This window comes from Archocentrus centrarchus, chromosome 16 (assembly GCF_007364275.1).
Source record: "Archocentrus centrarchus isolate MPI-CPG fArcCen1 chromosome 16, fArcCen1, whole genome shotgun sequence".
Classification (NCBI taxonomy): domain Eukaryota; kingdom Metazoa; phylum Chordata; class Actinopteri; order Cichliformes; family Cichlidae; genus Archocentrus; species Archocentrus centrarchus.
The window spans coordinates 28,467,916-28,486,010 of NC_044361.1; the positions used below are offsets into that span (position 1 = coordinate 28,467,916).

An 18,095-nucleotide genomic window follows, 5' to 3' on the forward strand; every position below is an offset into this window, starting at 1 on the left:
GAAGCTTGGCTAAAGTTTGACTCCAGTAAGCTGTTTCTGTTTTCACATGCTGAGGAGAGAGAAAAGTACTGTGTTCACATCAAAGCTGACCTTAAGATGTAGGTGTAACTACACAACTGTAATATCCTAACTATCACCCTTCGTGGTTTAGTGCGCAGTCTGAACTTCAACACGGTCAGTGCACAATTACTGAAAGTAGACAAAAAGCATATTCAGAGATTCAGGATTTTCCAGGGAGCAAGAAGAAATGGAGATAGTTTGGAATTTTTGGAATTTAAGTAATTGATTTTTGTATGTGTGCAAAAAATAAATGCATATCAGACACAGATTATTATTCAGAGCATGGATTTAAAACATGTTTATTTTCTCTACACTATTCATTAAATTGTTTTATAATGTGTCAAGATCAAAATAAAGTTTGTCCAATCATCTGGGGTTGCACTTCCGATCTGTGTGCAGACGTGTTGCTGAAAGTGCACTTTCACTGGTTTATAGCACATGCCTTGTTGCTGACACTTTTTTTTCCCACACTGGTGTCATCTTCAACTTTGTGCATAAATGCCTATAAAATGTTATATTCATATGCTGATAATGTGGTGGAGATTGTTTCTGTGCAGTGATAAGCTGAATATTTTTTTCCCCTGTTCATAATGAACTTTGAGTTCTTGGTTTTAAAAATCTTTCTGTCTCATTTCTCCTTTCCACACAGTGCTGGCTGTGGTATTGCACTGCATCTTTTAACACATTGCTCTGATAGTCAGATGATTGACAGGTGCAGGCCCCTCTGGCTGCCCAAGATGCTAATTTTGGTGTGAGGTCACAGTTTGACTCCTCCTCGTTTCTTAGTCAGAGGGATTGCACTACAAAGCTACTTGTTTTAGCGGTTTCACAATGGATGTGGGGTTTGCATAAGAGCTGAAGCAAGTGTTATCAGGCTGCACCGTAACCTTGGTGACCTGGTGGAAATATGAAATGCTGAACTGTGCAAGGTGGTGCTGCTTTTTTCCCCCCTTTTTCCTTAATTTAAAGTGGTAGACTTCTGCATAGTCTGAGATGAAGAGGAATGTTTTGTAAAGACCAGCTGTCGGAGAACACACATGGACACAAGTATACCGACAGCTTCCTACAATAACATAGGAATGGCCTTCCCTCCCATATACGTGCTAGGTCTCAACACACACACGCACACAGGCATGTACGCTTGATGGCTATCATTAGATTGATGCCACCTGACACTTAGTTAGTACTGGAATGTGATAGAAGGGAGGGGTGGGGGCAGCGGCCAGCTCAGGAGCACCAGACCTGATCTCTGTGCTTCTAGGACGCTCTGTTCATACACTCATAGCCTTTTTTTTTTTTTTTTCTTTCTCTCTTTTTCCATCTTCCCCTCTCAGCCATGCCTGTATCAGATAGGAAAGACGCTTGCAGCGCAGAGCTTATGCCAGCTATCATGTAATGGATGTGAGAGGAAGAGTGTCTGGTTACTCCTGAAAACTCAGACTATATCCATCTGTTGCCTGAATTGTGCCATATGCTGGAATGCACCACTTGGCTCCTTCTGGTCAGAGGAGGCTCCATAGCCCCTCTGTAGTCCTGACCTTGCCTACTTCCCTCTGAGTTAAAGCAATTAGCTTCCCCCTGCCTACTCCAATATATCTTCCCAAATCTGAACACGTATTGCAGCTCTTCTGAAATCAGCCAAGACAAAACAATAACAAAGGATCAGATTCGGCATTTGAAATGTTGAGAACTGTCACTTTTGTCAGCTTTTACCTCAAGGTTTTAAAAGTCTGATCAACTTTTGCATCTTGCCTGTGAAGAAAACTGTCAGTGTAAAATAAGTCTTGCTTGTTTGTGGGCTCTTGCTTTTTGATACCTGAAGTTTGACACTGTGGTTGTCACCATCTTGATTTGTTTTTGCTGAGGTGCAAAAACATGAGAGAAGTGGATCCGGGGTTCTCTACTGTGAAGCAAGATCAACATATCCAGGATTTCTTTTAGTGATCTGGCTTCACTTAGCCCAACATCGAGAGCCAGGCTAAGCATTCACTTGAACGTGGTCACCAAGTCGGTAAAGTAGTTCAGGGTTTCGCAGTCTAGCTATGAGGGTGTTTAGATGAAAATGGTGTTGGCAGCATATGTCATAAACATGGACAGGCAGCAGATTGATTTACAAAGGAAGCTAAAACTATGATGTCAGAAAACTCATACATTAAATATACAATACAGGCTGAAAGTAACACAGCAGCTGCAGACAAAGTAGCATTGTGAATGTGCTATAGACTAGTATACTATTAAAAGCACTGTGTGAATGTTTGTGCACTTCCAGCCTAAAAATATAGAAAAAAGCTACTATATTAACAATTTTAAAAAACTTTAGACCCTCTTCCTATCTGAACACACCACTGTTACATTTTTGCTCCCCATCGCTAAAACTTGAGGGTGTGCAAGAAGTGTTCACAGTATTTTATTGTTCCACCAGGAAATGGATGGATCTGGTTTTGCAGTATTAGTCAGTTTTTATCATCATGTTTCCATAACTTTGGTTTGATAAGGTGTCTTTGGTGGTCTGACTTTGGTAAGGTGCTTGTTGTTTGATCTTTGGGTGTGAAAAAGAGCTGTTGTTTCCCTGTTATGTTTGTGTATGTCCATGCAGATGTGCGTTCATGGCCCTGAAAGGCCTGCGCCTCTCTGTTTAGCTAACCCCTCCTACACATGTTGCTCCAGCACTGGCCTTTCTCAACCCACAGCCCATGAATGAACACATTCTCTTGCTTTCTGCCTGTCTCCCAGTTTCACTGTGCCTGTCTGCAATCCTACCCACTGTTTCACTCTGTCCCTTTACTAGAGCTCACCTTGACCTTAAAGGATTTGTCCCCCCCCACCCCCCCCAAACTGCCACTGGACACACACAATGAAATCAGGCCATAAATCAAATAATGGTCGTCTACACAGTCACATTTCTGTATTAACTTTAACCACTAAGTGAGTTATCTGTTCCTGCTTAACAGACATCATGCACATATTGTCTTATATAATTAGGCATGTGAGTAAGTTTAAAACAGTACAAAGGTGTGTTTAAAGTATGAAAAGAAACTGAGAAAAACTATGAACTTCTTTGGTTTTATTTTTTAGAAGAAACAAACATAACAAGTTTATCAAATATCTTACGAATAACAAGTTGTGTAACTACATTGATGCAATAATCCTGTAAATTTAATATTGCTATAACACTGTCCTGTTGTCCACACTGGCCTCATACGATCAAAAATAATAATAAAGCTACAATTACCACAGTATAAATGGCAATGCACAACGGAACAGCTGACACCTGTTTTTATAGTTCCATTTTATATAGATTATAATAAGAAACTTGCTGTAAAGAGCACTATGCTAATCAAAATTTGACTTTATCACTGCTGGTCAGTAGAATTATAGAATATGAAGTACTGTCAGCATTTACCCACCCCACACTCAATCATGACCTCCAGGCACTATGCTATTTAAACGCAATGAAACCTAGCATTTCATAGTAAGAGAATACAGTTAATCTGAATGAGTTCTTACGTTCATGTCTTTTGTCCTGTCTCTCTCCCCTCAGCCCCAGCCAGTCACGGCTGGAGGTTTCTTCCTGTTAAAGGGAGTTTTTCCTCCCCGCTGTCGGCAAATGCTTGCTCATAGGGGTCGTTTGGACTGTTGGGTTTTCTCTGTAATAACTGCAGGGTCTTTACCTTACAATATAAAGCACATTGAGATGACTGTTTGTTATGATTTGGCACTATATAAATAAAATTGAATTGAATTAAAGTGGTGTCTAAAATGTTCAAAGATGCCCCCCCCCCCCCCCCCCCCCCCCCCCCCCCCCCCTTAAGATGACTCAGTTTCTAACCTTTTTGTCTCTGTCTTGTGTTCTCACCTAACAGTGTACACACTGCAGATTTTTGATATATGTTTGTGTGACCCTGTGTGTGCATGTGTGAATGGGTGTGGGGGTTTTTGTGTGTGTGTCTTTGGGTGTTCACTGGTGGCGGCTCTGGGTCTGCAACCTTCAGAGGATTGAATACAAGGGCTATGTGTTGTTTGTGTGTTTTTGGAGAAGAGGAAATGGTTTTGGCTGCAAAGGGGTGGGTGGGGTGGGGGGGTAAATTGGTCACTTGTTCTGATGTATTTTTTTTTTCCCCCTGTCATCGTTTTCAAAGGCAAGGATTGGAATAAACCTTTAATTTGAAATAAGTTTAGTTGCGTTTTTAGACCTGAAGAGCTTATGTCATTACATCTAGAGAGAACTTTCTGCTGAGTATTTTTACTGAACCCAACAAAGTTTGAAAAATAATCCCAGGAACAAAATCTGGACACACTTCAGAGAAAACTCGTATTGAAAGCGATATTTTTCAATGCATCTTATGTCCTTTGATTCTCCTTGAGGAATATCTTTAACAAAAATCAAGGTTGAAAACCAACATTTAATGGCTGTGATCTTCAGTTTGTCAGCCAGCACTGCATTACAGACAGCAGTTTAAATTGCTGCCTGGACTCAGGAATACTTCCTAAACCTATCATCAGAACAGAATGTGAAGAAGCAACAGCTGTGATGTTATATCCAAAACACCTCTGCATTCAGTTTTTGAAACTGGCCCAGAATTGATGAATTTTCAGAGTATGGGATGGACTTGTGTGTAAAATTTGTGCTGCAAGATGGAAGAGAGTCAAGTCTGCCCCGAGCCCAACAGAAGAAGAAGATGATGATGAAATGCTGATTGAAAAGCAGTTGTGGAATGACAGATATTTGAATGAAGCAGACAGCTAACAGTGGAAGCCACTGGAAGGTGATTCTCATCAACATGAGCAGAAACTCCCAGCTAGAACCCACGCTTGGAAACAATAAAGACAGCAGCAAATAAGTAAACACCAGAATAGTTTTCATTACTGGAGACAGCTTTTAAAGTGAAGGAATAACTGATGATGATGATGATGAACTGGCAATGTCTTTTCTAGACTGGAAAGAAAGAAAAAGTTAATGTTTTCCATGTGCTGACATTAATGTCAGTGCAAAGTTTTCTACATAAACATTGCACCATCCACTCATTATGAGCTAGGTGTGTGACACAGGATGGATGGAGCTAGGTGGAGGTTGCTGCACTTCACATCGAAGCAAACACTGATTATAAGAGTCAGCTTAAAATAATCATGCGACCGTACGTGATCAGCACTTCATAGCCATCTATCAAACTTTTACCTCTAGGATCTCAGGCTAAATTGATTTTTCTTGACTGCTTTCTGCTGGACCCTAAAGAGAACTTCTTGCTCTCATGTTCATACCTACCTCAGTTTAGAATCACCAGTTAACATCTTGATGCATGCTCAGTAATCCAGGTGAGAAAAAAAACAGAAAGTTGATTCTGTTCATCATTCTGTTTTGATTGTTATGCAACTGTACTGTGTATAAGGTTGGGGAAACCTGCAGTGAGCTGAGACTGAAGAAGTCAGTCATGAAACATTCTCCCACGGTGCCTTCAGATAAACAGAATCAACTTTCTGGGAATCACCAGTTAGTGTAACGTGCACTTTAAAAAAAAAACAAAAAAAACACAAACTCCACAGAAAGGCTCCAGCTGACAGGAAGTTTAAACCCAGAACTTCTTGCAAAGCAACAGTGCTAACCACTACACTACCCCGATCTCATCCCAAATATGGCGTTTGCTTGATTTGTACTGCAGGGGCAGCTACACTGACAGTTTATGAGTCATCTAGTGGTGAAATTTTAAATTGAATTCAGCAAACTGATTACAAATTGTTATTCTAAAAGAAGCAGTAATTCAGCACAGCGGTTGGCATATCCTCATACCGGCTTTTATGGCATCAAATATAAAATGAGCAGATATTAATAAAAGTGATCTCTCTTATTGTTATTAAAATTGTTTTGACTTTGAAAACGCTGCTTTTCTTGTCCTTTAATCTGAATTTTACAAAGCATTGCAACTTTTTTGGAAACACGGTTCTGATAAAAACAATTTGTTCATTTTCATTCTTGATTCCAACCTTAAGAATTTTTAAGGCATAAAATTTGAAAAGCATTTTATTAGGGGAGTCCCATTTCTGTTGTTTGGTTTGTATGAATGGGATTCTACTTAAAGCAGGTCACTGTTTCTAGTTCAAGGTCCACAACCATTGTGGCACGTCAGGATTGTCTCGCTGTCCCTCCAGAAGGCTGGTTTGGAAGCTGGGACATTTCCCCTTCTTTCTGCTTGAAGCTGTAGTACACTGGGAAAGTTCAGTGTGTGTAAACTGTGATCTGCCTTTATGTCTGGCTCTGCTCAGTGGGGGCCCAGGACGTCAAAGAGATAGCCTACCACTTCAAAGTATAGCACATAACATTTGCTAATTGTCTTGTTTTCTTCCCCTCGCCGCCTCTGTCTCCATAGCAGGGTTTGTCTGGACCTCAGTGCTCTAACCCAGCCATGAGCATCATCGGGGCTGAGGATGAGGATTTTGAAAACGATCTGAATGACGTGAGTGGAGAAAACAGTGGCGCATGATAGCTGAATCTAACTTGATCAACATCTCTCAATTAAGTTACTCTTTTACACTTATTTGGTTTTTTTTGTCCATCACAGGTGCTGGATGACCAGTGCACAATCTTCAACAGCGTAGAGCAATTGAAGGATCGGCCGACCCACCTGCTGGTTTTCATGCAACATGTCATCCTGCAGTTTGACCCTGCTCCCCTGGTGAGAACTACAACTCACATTATGCAGGCTGCACTACAGCCATCAAAGCTGTAGGACATGGAAATAACCCCAGTTTCCTCAAAACAACGGTCTGTTAACACACATTTTACAAAGTTAAATAAGTGATGGTAAAAGGAAATGATGAGTCACTCTAAATGTAGTTGGTATATCACCTGTAAGATATGATCTAATCAGAAAATCCAAATTGTGATAATTATCATTTGCTGTCTGGCTTGTGTGAAACACATGAAAAGGATTCTTTAATGTCCACTGACAGTCTGATTTTTCAGAGTTAAGACTTGGTTTTAGGGTAAAGGTTAGAATTAGGTGCAGGTTGGGGTTAAGGTTAGGCATTCAGTTGTAATGGATAAGATTGGGGGCGAAGGAATGCATAATGCCAATGAGTAACCCCCCCCCCCCCCCCCCCCCCCCTCCCACGGGCATACTGATAAAGGTGTGTTTGAGTGTGTGTGTCAGTGCTGATAAAAAGCATGCCTGTCCTTTTCCCTTTATTCAGCATGCACAGAACGTGACCCACCCAGGTACTGTTTAACCTTTCACCGCCATGATGTCCTCTCTCCATAACCTCCCACTTTACCCTCATATATGTCACATGAGTCATGCAGCGTGTTTACAAAACATTTGTTAATTCTGCAGGTTTTTTTGTTCTGGTTTGTTTTTTTTTTTAGTTGCATCAGTGGTTGCTTGATCAATCTTTTTTTGGGGGGGGGGGGGGGGGGGGGGGGGGGGGTTGGAGTGTGTCCATTAGATAAATATTATAATATTTTTATAAAATATTTAGGTTGGGGTATGTGCATGATTATCTCTGGAGGGACAGTGACTACATTATGTGATAGTGTCATTAGGAGTCAAGTATTAAATTGATTTCAGTTATTTTATGCTTGACATTTGAGTGCACTTGGTGAAAGTGAAATTAGGTTTTTACATCTGGCATGTCTTCATGTCATATAAGGTGTTTTGTGATCTTCAGTGGCGATATCAAATAAATAGTCAGTTGTGGTCAAGCAGTTATTTTAAAAGCTTTTGGAACTCATCAGCACTAAATGATATCATCTTTCTCTGCTCCGTCAGCTCTGTTACCTCCATGCTGAACTCTTCAAAAACCTCAATGCCAAAGAGACCAAAAAGCAGTTTGTGGAGTTCTACAACACCTTTTTGGACAAGGGTGCAGTAAGTAGCATACTACACAACAGTTTTTAAGTAAATTTAAAAAAAAAAAACAAACAAACCACTAAGCCACCCGGGGTGCCCGGGTGGCTTAGTGGTGAAGCTGGCAACCACATACATATGCTGCGCTGCGGTGCGGTCAGCGTGGGTTCGAGTCCCAGCCTGTCGCCAATTTGCCCGCGTGTCTTCCCCTGTATCTTTCCCCCATTTCCTGTCTCCCTCCACTGCTCAAAAAAACCACTGTGGCCAAAAAATGCAAAAAAAAAAAAGCCACCTGATTGTCACAAACTGACCCAGAATGAAGTCACACTGATGATATGATGCATAATATTTTATTCTCTTTAAGCTTGTTCTTATATACTGTATTCGGTATTATAATTGTACTTTTATGTGGTAACCACTTAACCACACATGGCTGTCTTTTTTTTTGTTGTTTTTTTGTTTGTTTGTTTTTGTTTTGTTTTGTTTTTTGGTAGAGTTGTGATGAGCTGCACAGTACCATTTAGAGTCATTATCTCATTGTGATCCTTAAGCAGATGATCCAGTTGCTAAATGTCTCGGAGGATCAAAGTTGCAAACTTGTTTTTGGCATGATTTGAAATATCCCCATAATAACACACTTTAGGGTTGCCTCTTTTTCTTTGTATTTTACATCATTGATATTTCCATGATTCTTAGATTTGAACTTTAAAAACAAAGACAAAGCAGCCTTTGTAATATCAATGTCATATTATGCTAGTTTTCTCTAAATAGGAATTTATTGGACTTTTCAGCTGTAATCTATAAGATGGACTTGAGAGAGGAGTACTACCCTGTGTGTGCACTGTTTGTTTGCTGTCTTTCAGCACTGTTTGCTCTGTCTGTGCAGTATCTGTCCTGCACACCTGGCCCGCATTACTTTTCTGTTCTGTTTGCTCCTCAGCATTCATGCACTGTTCATGTCTGTCAGCTGATCCAATCTCCCTGTCAGTCTGTACAGTCCCACAGCTTCCTGTCAGGATCGTGGGAAAGCCTTTTAAAAGGAATCATCTTCTCTCAGTCCCTCCTTTTTTCACCCCCATCTCTGTTAACCTATTGACGTATAGTTGGCCCATGTGGTTATATTCGTGTCAATGACAGAGCTGTGCATCCCCCTTTGGAGTATCTGTTTTTTCTCTTACTTTTGTATTTCCTATGTTAAAATGCCACCCTGTGGTGATATATAGCCACTGCACCACACAGTTTTACTTGGGTTGACTCAACAACACAAACTGACAATCCATACTGTTACCAGATTTTAGTTCTGAATCTGGTCTGTATAATCTAATGTTTCCATTTCTCTCTGTTTTTTTTTTAATCATTTGCTTTACATTGCAGATTCTGAGAGTGTTAGTACCATCTCATGTAACCTATGAGTTGGGTAAGTTATTTTCCAGTGGTGTTTATATAGAAAGTCATTATCATTGCCCTCTAGTTTTGGACATCTCACTCTTTTCTTTTGCTTTTCTTTCTTCTCCACAAGACCGGACCCGTCCAGATCTGCTCCCAGATGACATCCAAAAGCGTTATGCTCAGGACGTTCAGAACCTGCAGATTTCTGAAGTGGCCAAACAGTTGGAGGATTTCAGGTTAGGGCTCTACTTTACTTTACTGAATGGCACATAGTTTATAAGTCTACAATCAGTGTCTTCACAAGCATGCTGAAGGAGTTTGTTTGAATTTTGGTAGTGTGCCAAAATCACTATTCTTTTTTGATGTCACTCAAAGGAAATCAGGGTAAAAAAAAAAAAAGGTGTAATAACACCTATCTGAACACTTAGCACTTTAAATGATCAACTCAGTTCTTTCGCATGGGTTAACGCATTAACTATAACTTGGCATTACTTGAATAACTTCAAACAGTTTTGCAAAGGAATTCATTAGGTTTCGCCTTTAGATCTGAAACATCTATTCAGTTAGTAAGTTTTCTGAGAGGAGGCTTTTTATGAATGTCAATATTTGACATTATGCCATTATTTTCTGTGAACTTAACATTATGTATCTTGATTGTAGGTATGTAATTTATAAAGTCTAGCCACCCTGCGTTCAAAATTGGAACTAATACTCAAGAGCTGTGTGGCTTTCTCGCTATTAAAGCTACATACATTTGTGTGAAAAGACTTTGATATAAAATCTGTATCTGTAAAAACAACAAAAGATAATCTTGATGTCTCCACATTCTTTATTAATAGCACTTTAACACTTGCTCTGACATTTGAGAGTAAGATGTCAAAGGATAATCAAAATTGGAGATCATGGAGAATATCATGACTATTCCAGTGTTTCTATAATTTAAAAGGTTGATATTCAGCTGTAGCTGATAGTGCCCAAATTGTAAGAATACATTTCTCAGTACTAGATTTAAGTGCCCCTTTTACATAACTGGGAAAAAATATAGCTACATGCTGTGCTGTGCAAAAGTCTTGAGCCACCTGTCATGTCTGTGTATTTTGATAGGGAAAACGTGCTGTGATTTTAGTGAAAAGTGTGCAAACATAAATGTAAATACAGTATATCAGGTAAAAACACAGTTTGGACAACATTTGGGATGAAAGTCAATATTTGGTGCGGCCACCTTTTATTCTTCAACATAGCCTGGTCTCTTTTAGGCAGCTTTCTTGTAATTTCTTTAAATAGTCTTCAGAATAGTTCTCCAGGCTTCTTGAAGGACATTCAAAGCTCTTCTTTGGATGCTGGCTGCCTCTTGTTCTGTTCTCTGTCAAGATGATCCCATACTGCTTCAGTAATGTTGAGGTCCAGGCTCTGGGGAGACCAGTCCATGATTGATACTGCACCATTGTATGTTTTTCTATCCAGATATGATTTCACTGCATTAGCAGTATGTTTGAGATCAGTGTCATGCTGAAAAATGAAGTTGTTGCCAATCAAACACTTCCCAGATGGTGTTACATGGTGAATCTATCTGTCGGTACTTTTCTGCATTCATAATGTCATCAATTTTGACAAGATCTCCAACACCACTGGCTGAAATGCAGCACCAAACTATGACAGAGCCTCCACCGTGTTTTACAGATGGCTGTAGACACTCACGGTTGTACCTCTCTCCTAACTTTGAAGCAGAAGTTTTAAATTCTGATTCATTACTCCCTGTTAAGACCTGTTGCCACTGATTTTCAATCCAGTTTTTGTGTAATTTGGCACACCTCAGCCTTATGAATGGCTTCTTGACAGCCTGTCAGTCAAATGTCGAATGAGGCGTCAGTGAACAAACTATGAAAGCCCTCCATAAAGCCTGGAGAATTGTTGTTCTAGAACACTTTAAAATTACAAGAAAGTCTGGGTCCTTGGGTGTAAATTTTCAAGCAATGAGGGGTGGATTGAGACTTTTGCACGATGCTCTTCTATCTTCATATTCATATACATTTAGTGTTAAAAGTGTGTTTTGCTAAGCTCGACTCCCCTCTCTTACTTTGTCTTGCCTAGGCGAAAGAGGATGATGGGTATGACTCCCAATGAGTCTGAGCTGCTTGACGTGGAGAACCACTATCCCACCGACCGTGTTCCACTGGATATGAAGGAGAAGTCTGTAGCTGAGAACCTGCTAGAGAAGATGTCTGAGACACAGTGAGTTTTACTCTCCACTTGTCAACAGTTAACAGTCATTTTCTCCATAGACATGCAGTCGTATATGATTAGAATGCTAATGAGCACTAAGAATGGATAACTGATTTACATATTACAATAATTCTTGGAAGCTATTTCCCCTCTGTTACTTGCTGCTGTGCACTTGAAAATGACTGACCTGTTGGATTATGCAGATGTTTTTGGATTCGTCTTCTCTTATCCTACTTCTAAACTTTTTTAAAACTGTAAAGGAAAGCGTCAGCATTAGCTATGCACAAATCCATTTCAAAACACAGCATATACAGCAGGAAATGAGCAAAATCAAACTGACGAAACCTGTGAATGAAATGGAACAAAACAGAGGAAGAAGGAAATGAGGAAGCAGAGAAGAAAAATGGAGTCAGTAGTGCCACGCTGGCAGGAAGGCTACCCACTGGCATTTTGCCAGCTGAAGGAGGGCTAGTGGTGGTAGTGGGTGGTGGAGGGGTAAGACAGCAGAAGAGACGAAGGGAAAGAAAGGGCCAGAGGGTTATCGATGCTGGATAGCTCATGCCCTGAACACGGTTAAAGAAAGAAAGTAAGAGATCTAGGGGAAAGTTAATCTATCCTTGACCCCATGGCAAACTACAATGTGTTATCCTCTACAAGAAATGAGTCAGACAGAGAGGGAGAGGAGGCCAGGGAAAGGGGCAGAGGACTGTCTAACTTCATCATGTCAAAGAGAGAAAAAAAGAACGGCAGAAATGAAAAGAGGTGCACTGTGCACAAGCAGCACTCACCCTGTGAATATAACCACAACGTGAGTGGAGAAGACATGTAAAGCCTGCAAAGGAGTCTGTATCAAAGACATGATAATTCAGTTTTGACTCACTCAATTACTATCACATAGTTGGATGTCTATCTCCAGTGCACAAACGATTCATTCAGCCTCACTCCATTCAGTCCTCCTCACAATCATCTCTCTGTTCCTCTCCAACACTCCTGCACCCAGTCAACCCCCCCCCCCCCCCCCCCCCCCCCCCCCCACACACACACACACACACGCTCGTGCACATACCTCCCTCCATTCTTGACCACAACACAGTGACCTCCCCCCATCTGTTTCTTATTGGTCTCTCCTGCGAAGTGAACAAGCCAACCAGTCGATTTGATTGGATTATGCAAGGAAATCCCAGGGAAACCCCTCCCATCCTTTATGTTCATTTCAAAACATGAGTATCCAATTTCCACAGTCTTGCCTGCATGTTGCATCAGACAAAAACATGGTTAAATAGACATTTCCGCTGCGCTGGATCACTTCTGACTTTGCTTTGCAGACGGCTAACTGAAGAGACAAACCAGGGCAGAGAGTTTTCAGCACTGACAACAGTTTGTTTTTGGGTTGTTGTTTTTTTCGCAGATCACCAAGTGTGCAGGTTGAGTTTTAAAATTTTAGAGCAAGCAGAAGAGCAGCTTTTGATGCATCTTTTGTTCTTTTGAGCTTTTTTTTTTTGTTGTTTTTTCCTTTCTTTTTTTTTTTTGGGAGAATTTTAGAATATGATCAATAGCTTCAGGCCTGAGCACAACAGCACAATAATTACCTTTGAGTTGGATCCAGAAAAGCTTAGTCACTTCAGGTTCCACAGGCCCAAAACAGAGTTCATAATTAGTCGAGCAAGAGAGAGAAAAAATGTTACTTAAAAGGAAGAGGTGAGTTGGATGCTGCATCAGGAGTAACACTGTTTTTTTTTTCCTCTTTGTCTTTCTCCACAATAGTGACATCACTGACACTTGCTCCTTTTCTTTCAGATCAACAGTTGTCTCAGACGATGAAAAATGGTGAGTTACCATCATATTAATGTAGTTGTAATGTTTTATTTGTTTTTTTGTTTTGTTTTTTTTCCTTCAGTTTGAGTGCTTGTGCACAGGAAGCATGTTTGACCTCTGCAAGCCTGGGTGTGGTCAAGCCGAAAGATTTTTGCATACTGCTTCAGTGTGCCAAAATGCACGAAAATGTGTTTTGCAGTAGATTTGCTTTAGAGAAAGTGTCCTGATTTGGAAATGTAACCTTTTGTTTTACTTGCAAATTCTATTTCTAAATGTTCATATTTTCTCATAATGCATATATTAGTGCTTACAGTGCCTATATTCTCGTATTTGACAAAAATGAGCCTGTCGTGCTTGTCTTAGTGTCTGTAGGCTATTCTCCTATAACTCCTAGTCCTCTTCAGTTGAAATTCTTTCTTGTACTTCTTGTATTCAAGCAGCATGCTCTGAGAAACTGTGCAGTGTCTTGTAATGCTGTCCACTTTTGTTCTATGCGCATCCCCAGAGTCTCCTCCCTTTCTCAACTCTTCTCATTTCTCCTTAACTCAGTCTTCATGTGTGATATTTTTTTCTTCTACCCAGTCTTTTGAGCTCCTCCGCTTGTGCGCCTCCTCTGGACATCTGCAGCTCTCCTACTCCCTCTTCCCTTCTAATCTTTTATGCAGTTTATCAAATTTTTGCAAGTCTCTCAACATTACTGCTTGTAGGTGGTGCAAACACACCGGTGTAGCATTTTTAAATACCTTTTGCAGCCTTTAATGTGAGGACGTATGCATCTATAGGGACCAAAAAGGTTTTCGCCCAGCATTTAAGCAAGTTCATTTATTTTAAAGGAGCGGGGGCTCTTGCAAAACAAAGAGTATTAACAAATAATTACCAAAGTCAGTATTATATATTATTAACACAAGTCTCCTATTTTTCCACTAGCCAATCCATCTTTAATGCAGTGGCCTTGTACATGAAACAGCTTGGGGTTAAAAACAGGGCCGCTGACAGTAAGAAGTCCAAAGGAGGTTTCTTCAGAAGACAGCTGGCAAAGGTAAACTACCAAGGATTGTGTAGAACCCAAATAAATATATCCACAATCAGATATGGGCAGCACGGTGGCGCAGTGGTTAGCACTGCTGCCTCACAGTTAGAATCATCTGGAAGGCCTGGGTTCGATTCCACCTTGGCCCAGGCTTCTCCCTCTCTCTGTGTGGAGTTTGCATGTTCTCCCCGTGCTTGCGTGGGTTTCCTCCGGGTACTCCGGTTTCTTCCCACATTCCAAAGACATGCACTTACTGGGGTTAGGTTAAGTGGCTACTCTAAATTGCCCATAGGTGTGAATGAGAGCGTGAATGTGAGTGTGAAGGGTTGTTTGTCTTGTCTCTCTGTGTTAGTCCTGTGACAGCCTGGCGACCTGTTCAAGGTGTACCCTGCCTCTTGCCCTATGACAGCGACCCTGAACAGGATAAGCGGAAGCGAATGGATGGATGGACAATCAGACATGTCACTAATTACCCTGCACTGTCCTTCTTTAAACATTTGTGTTGTAGGATTTGTATTTTTGCAGCCTTTGATCTGACTTTAATTTCACCTTATTTCTTCTTTGCTCTGCTAATGCTGCAGTCCAAAGCCCCAAAAGGCTTTACGGTTTTCCCAAACTGGATTGGAGCTGGTATGTACCAGGTTTTTTTTTTATTTTTTTTTTTTTCCTGTGTCATAATTTTTTATGTTAGAATATGTATTACATTGACTTTTCAGATTTACTTAGTTGATGAATATTGTGGATGTGAAAATATTTCATCCTGCCCTTCTTTCCAGTTACAGCTGAAGGCAAACCTAAAGTGGAGGTTGAAGGTACTCACTGTTCAGAGTCCTCCCCCTCTCCTTTTTAACTTGTAGAATGAGAATGGTACTAATTAATCCACAAGCATGTCTGCATGTCCTGAATCAAGCCAGGAGAGGATGTGGGTGGAGCATTGTTTAATTTATTTTGTGTTTTGGGGTGGTTGTTTTGCAAACTGTACACTAGAACTAATTCTTCAAACACCAAAAACTTCACAAGTTGCCCATTTGTCAAGTAAGGAGTCTTTGATGAACAAAGTGTGCGTATTCCTATTCTAAATGGAGGTTCCTCAACTGTTAGACCTGGGGCCTATACTACGAAGCAGGATTTTGGCTTATGCGGGTAACTTCGGGGTTAACCCTGGGTTTTCTGTAATACAAAGGTGGCTTACTTTTTACCGGGGTAAATCTCTATTGGAACCTAACCTGCTCAGGAGCGGGTTAGGTTCCAGATTAGATATCAACAGGTATGAAATCAGTAGCACCTAAAGTCTTTGTTTTCCTGACTCTATGATTCAGTAAGAATCATAGAGTCTTAGAAGCAACTTTATTCCGTGATTTTATTTATTTCTCCTGTTGGCAGCAAACAGTTTTGCATATATGATCCTAAAACAGGACACCTACACTGTACTTGCAGAGCTCATATCAAATTTGTTCGTAGACTAAGACTGTGTTTGAATTAAGTTTTTATATTTAATATTTTCCCTGAAACCCTTAAACAGCATCAGATCTGCAGCTAAGAGAATAAAAAGTAAAACTGTCAGGAGCAGGTCATGTTCAGAGTCAGTTTATTTACATTTATTGAGTCTTTTATTTACAGCATGTTTTAAGCACACTGTAGATTCTCTGCTGGGAGAATACATTTTAAATTTGCATTTAATTGTTAAGCCGTACCTTACTAAAATGACTGAATAAGGACAAACTGTGTTGCATTGAAAATATGTGTATTAATTTGGTGATTTAAAAAATAAAAAAAACTCTAAAATGTTGTTATACTTGATTCTAATCTGCTGCTGAGTCACACACCAAGAATACCTGTTCAACCTGTCACATTAATTTCATTTTGATCTCTGATTCCCACGTCTCCTTTATTAGGCTGGGGAACAGTAAATGTTTAAACGTATCCAGTTTAAAGTATCAAAGCTCTAATGTGCAGCTGTCACCTTAGAAATGAGTAGCAGCACTGAGAGCGCACCCAGCAAAAACATTATTAACTGGAATTAAAATGTTTATATTTTTACCGCCTTGTGCGCTAAATCACCAGATTAATGATTTTTCTGCAGCATTCATCTGTTGTACTTGCATTTTACTGTTATATTTTAATGTTCTTTGTAGATTTTCATCACCATTTGATAGTGTCTCTTGTGTAGGTGGCATAGGGATCATTTTCTGGGAAAGAAAAGTCACATGGCCTGTGAATATCCCCTTTTGGATTGGTTAGATTCTGCCAACACCGCCTCTTTCATGCGAACACGTAGGGGAAACCCTGGGTTAACTTACTGAGTTGATAATTATCTTCATGTGTATGTTTATCCTGATCGTCAATGTTAGGGTAAATGAATCCAGATAACAGAGGGATATCCTGGGTATGCTGAACTTGCTTCGTCGTATAGGGCCCTGATTGGCTGAAATCACTTGTGTTGCCCCTAACCCATACCCAGCCAAATCTAGTAGTTGAGGATTGCCCACTTGTGTCTTGCAGAGACTTGCATTCATCTGAATTAAAACAGTGTTGATGTTCCTTTGTGCCAAACTAACCCTTTAATTAACTGCAGAAGCCCTGATCACGCCATACTCATCTTGTCTGTCTAACTTACAAAACCTTTTTTAAACTGACTGAGGTGCTTTTTGGTCATGTTTTGTCTGTATTTGTAATATTTATAGTTCAACTTTGTTGTCATAATCTTCTTCCTCTTTAATAGAAAAGGATAAAGGACCTCTGGAGCGTAGAGGCACAGGCACTAAACCCAACTTGAATGACGGTGGCGTTCCTAACCCTGCCATCAGAAAGCCCAGTGGTACCCCTTCCGTGCCACCTGTGGTAGAGCCCGCTGACCTCAACCCCACCATCACCAACACCCCCGACTCACACAGTGACGGTAAACGTATTGATATTGATGAACAAGACAAGCTACTGGGAGGCTGTGCTAATTAATGCCCACACTAATAGAGTTTGACTTTTTTAACTATAACTTTTGTGGAACTTTACACTTGGCATCCACACTACTCCAGAATTTAAGACCCATAACACGAAGACGTGTTAGGTCTGGATAAAACTCCAGGACTACATTTTAGACTGGACAGGCAGAATTTTGTTTTTCATTGCTGACCTCGTTGTCTAAGATAGCAGCTATTGTGCACTGCTACTACCTATATGCCTGAGATATGCCCAGTCATGTCATGACATGCTTTTCCAGGAGATTATTTGAAATGGCACTGAAACATTTATCTGGACAGAGATTGTTTTCAGTTTAAAAATATGTTCTAAAATAAAAACATGTGCTTTGAGCTAAATACTAATGTACTGTTTACCATGTTTAACTTGTTAGTGTAATATTTTCAAAAAATACAAATGTGACACAAGACAAGATAAATATATAGATATATGGACGCATAAAAATTGTATTGCTATTATATCAGGCTTCAGAGTGATTTGATGTACTATAAGTTAACAGAATAAATGCTAAATGTAATTTTCAAATCTTCTAGGTGTCTCAAGCAATCGCTTAGAGCCTCCAACTGTGCCAGATGGGGGTGATGTGTCCCCTAGTGGGATGGGAAGTGGGCTGGTCATTGAGCCCATCTCACCCAATGACTTTCCCGTAGAGGATCCTGTGGAGAAAGAAAGGTGAGAAGGACAGAGATAGTAATAAAGAGTATCATCTAGGGAGTGAGGGTATAACTGCAGTGTAATGACTCACTAAGAGAGTATAAGCGTTA

At 40.3% G+C, this 18,095-nt stretch overlaps 1 protein-coding gene across 1 annotated transcript in view; it reads left to right on the forward strand.

The window, feature by feature from the left end:
• Positions 1 to 18,095, forward strand: part of arhgef1 (Rho guanine nucleotide exchange factor (GEF) 1) — a 43,387-nt gene that overhangs the window by 12,670 nt on the left and 12,622 nt on the right. Inside the window, exons 2-13 of the mRNA XM_030749331.1 lie at positions 6,423 to 6,509; positions 6,615 to 6,728; positions 7,821 to 7,919; positions 9,273 to 9,315; positions 9,418 to 9,523; positions 11,379 to 11,519; positions 13,308 to 13,337; positions 14,253 to 14,364; positions 14,937 to 14,985; positions 15,132 to 15,167; positions 17,078 to 17,254; positions 17,865 to 18,003. Of these exons, the coding sequence (XP_030605191.1) occupies positions 6,459 to 6,509; positions 6,615 to 6,728; positions 7,821 to 7,919; positions 9,273 to 9,315; positions 9,418 to 9,523; positions 11,379 to 11,519; positions 13,308 to 13,337; positions 14,253 to 14,364; positions 14,937 to 14,985; positions 15,132 to 15,167; positions 17,078 to 17,254; positions 17,865 to 18,003 (1,097 nt within the window). The 5' untranslated portion in view covers positions 6,423 to 6,458. The remainder of the gene's footprint in view (positions 1 to 6,422; positions 6,510 to 6,614; positions 6,729 to 7,820; positions 7,920 to 9,272; positions 9,316 to 9,417; positions 9,524 to 11,378; positions 11,520 to 13,307; positions 13,338 to 14,252; positions 14,365 to 14,936; positions 14,986 to 15,131; positions 15,168 to 17,077; positions 17,255 to 17,864; positions 18,004 to 18,095) is intronic.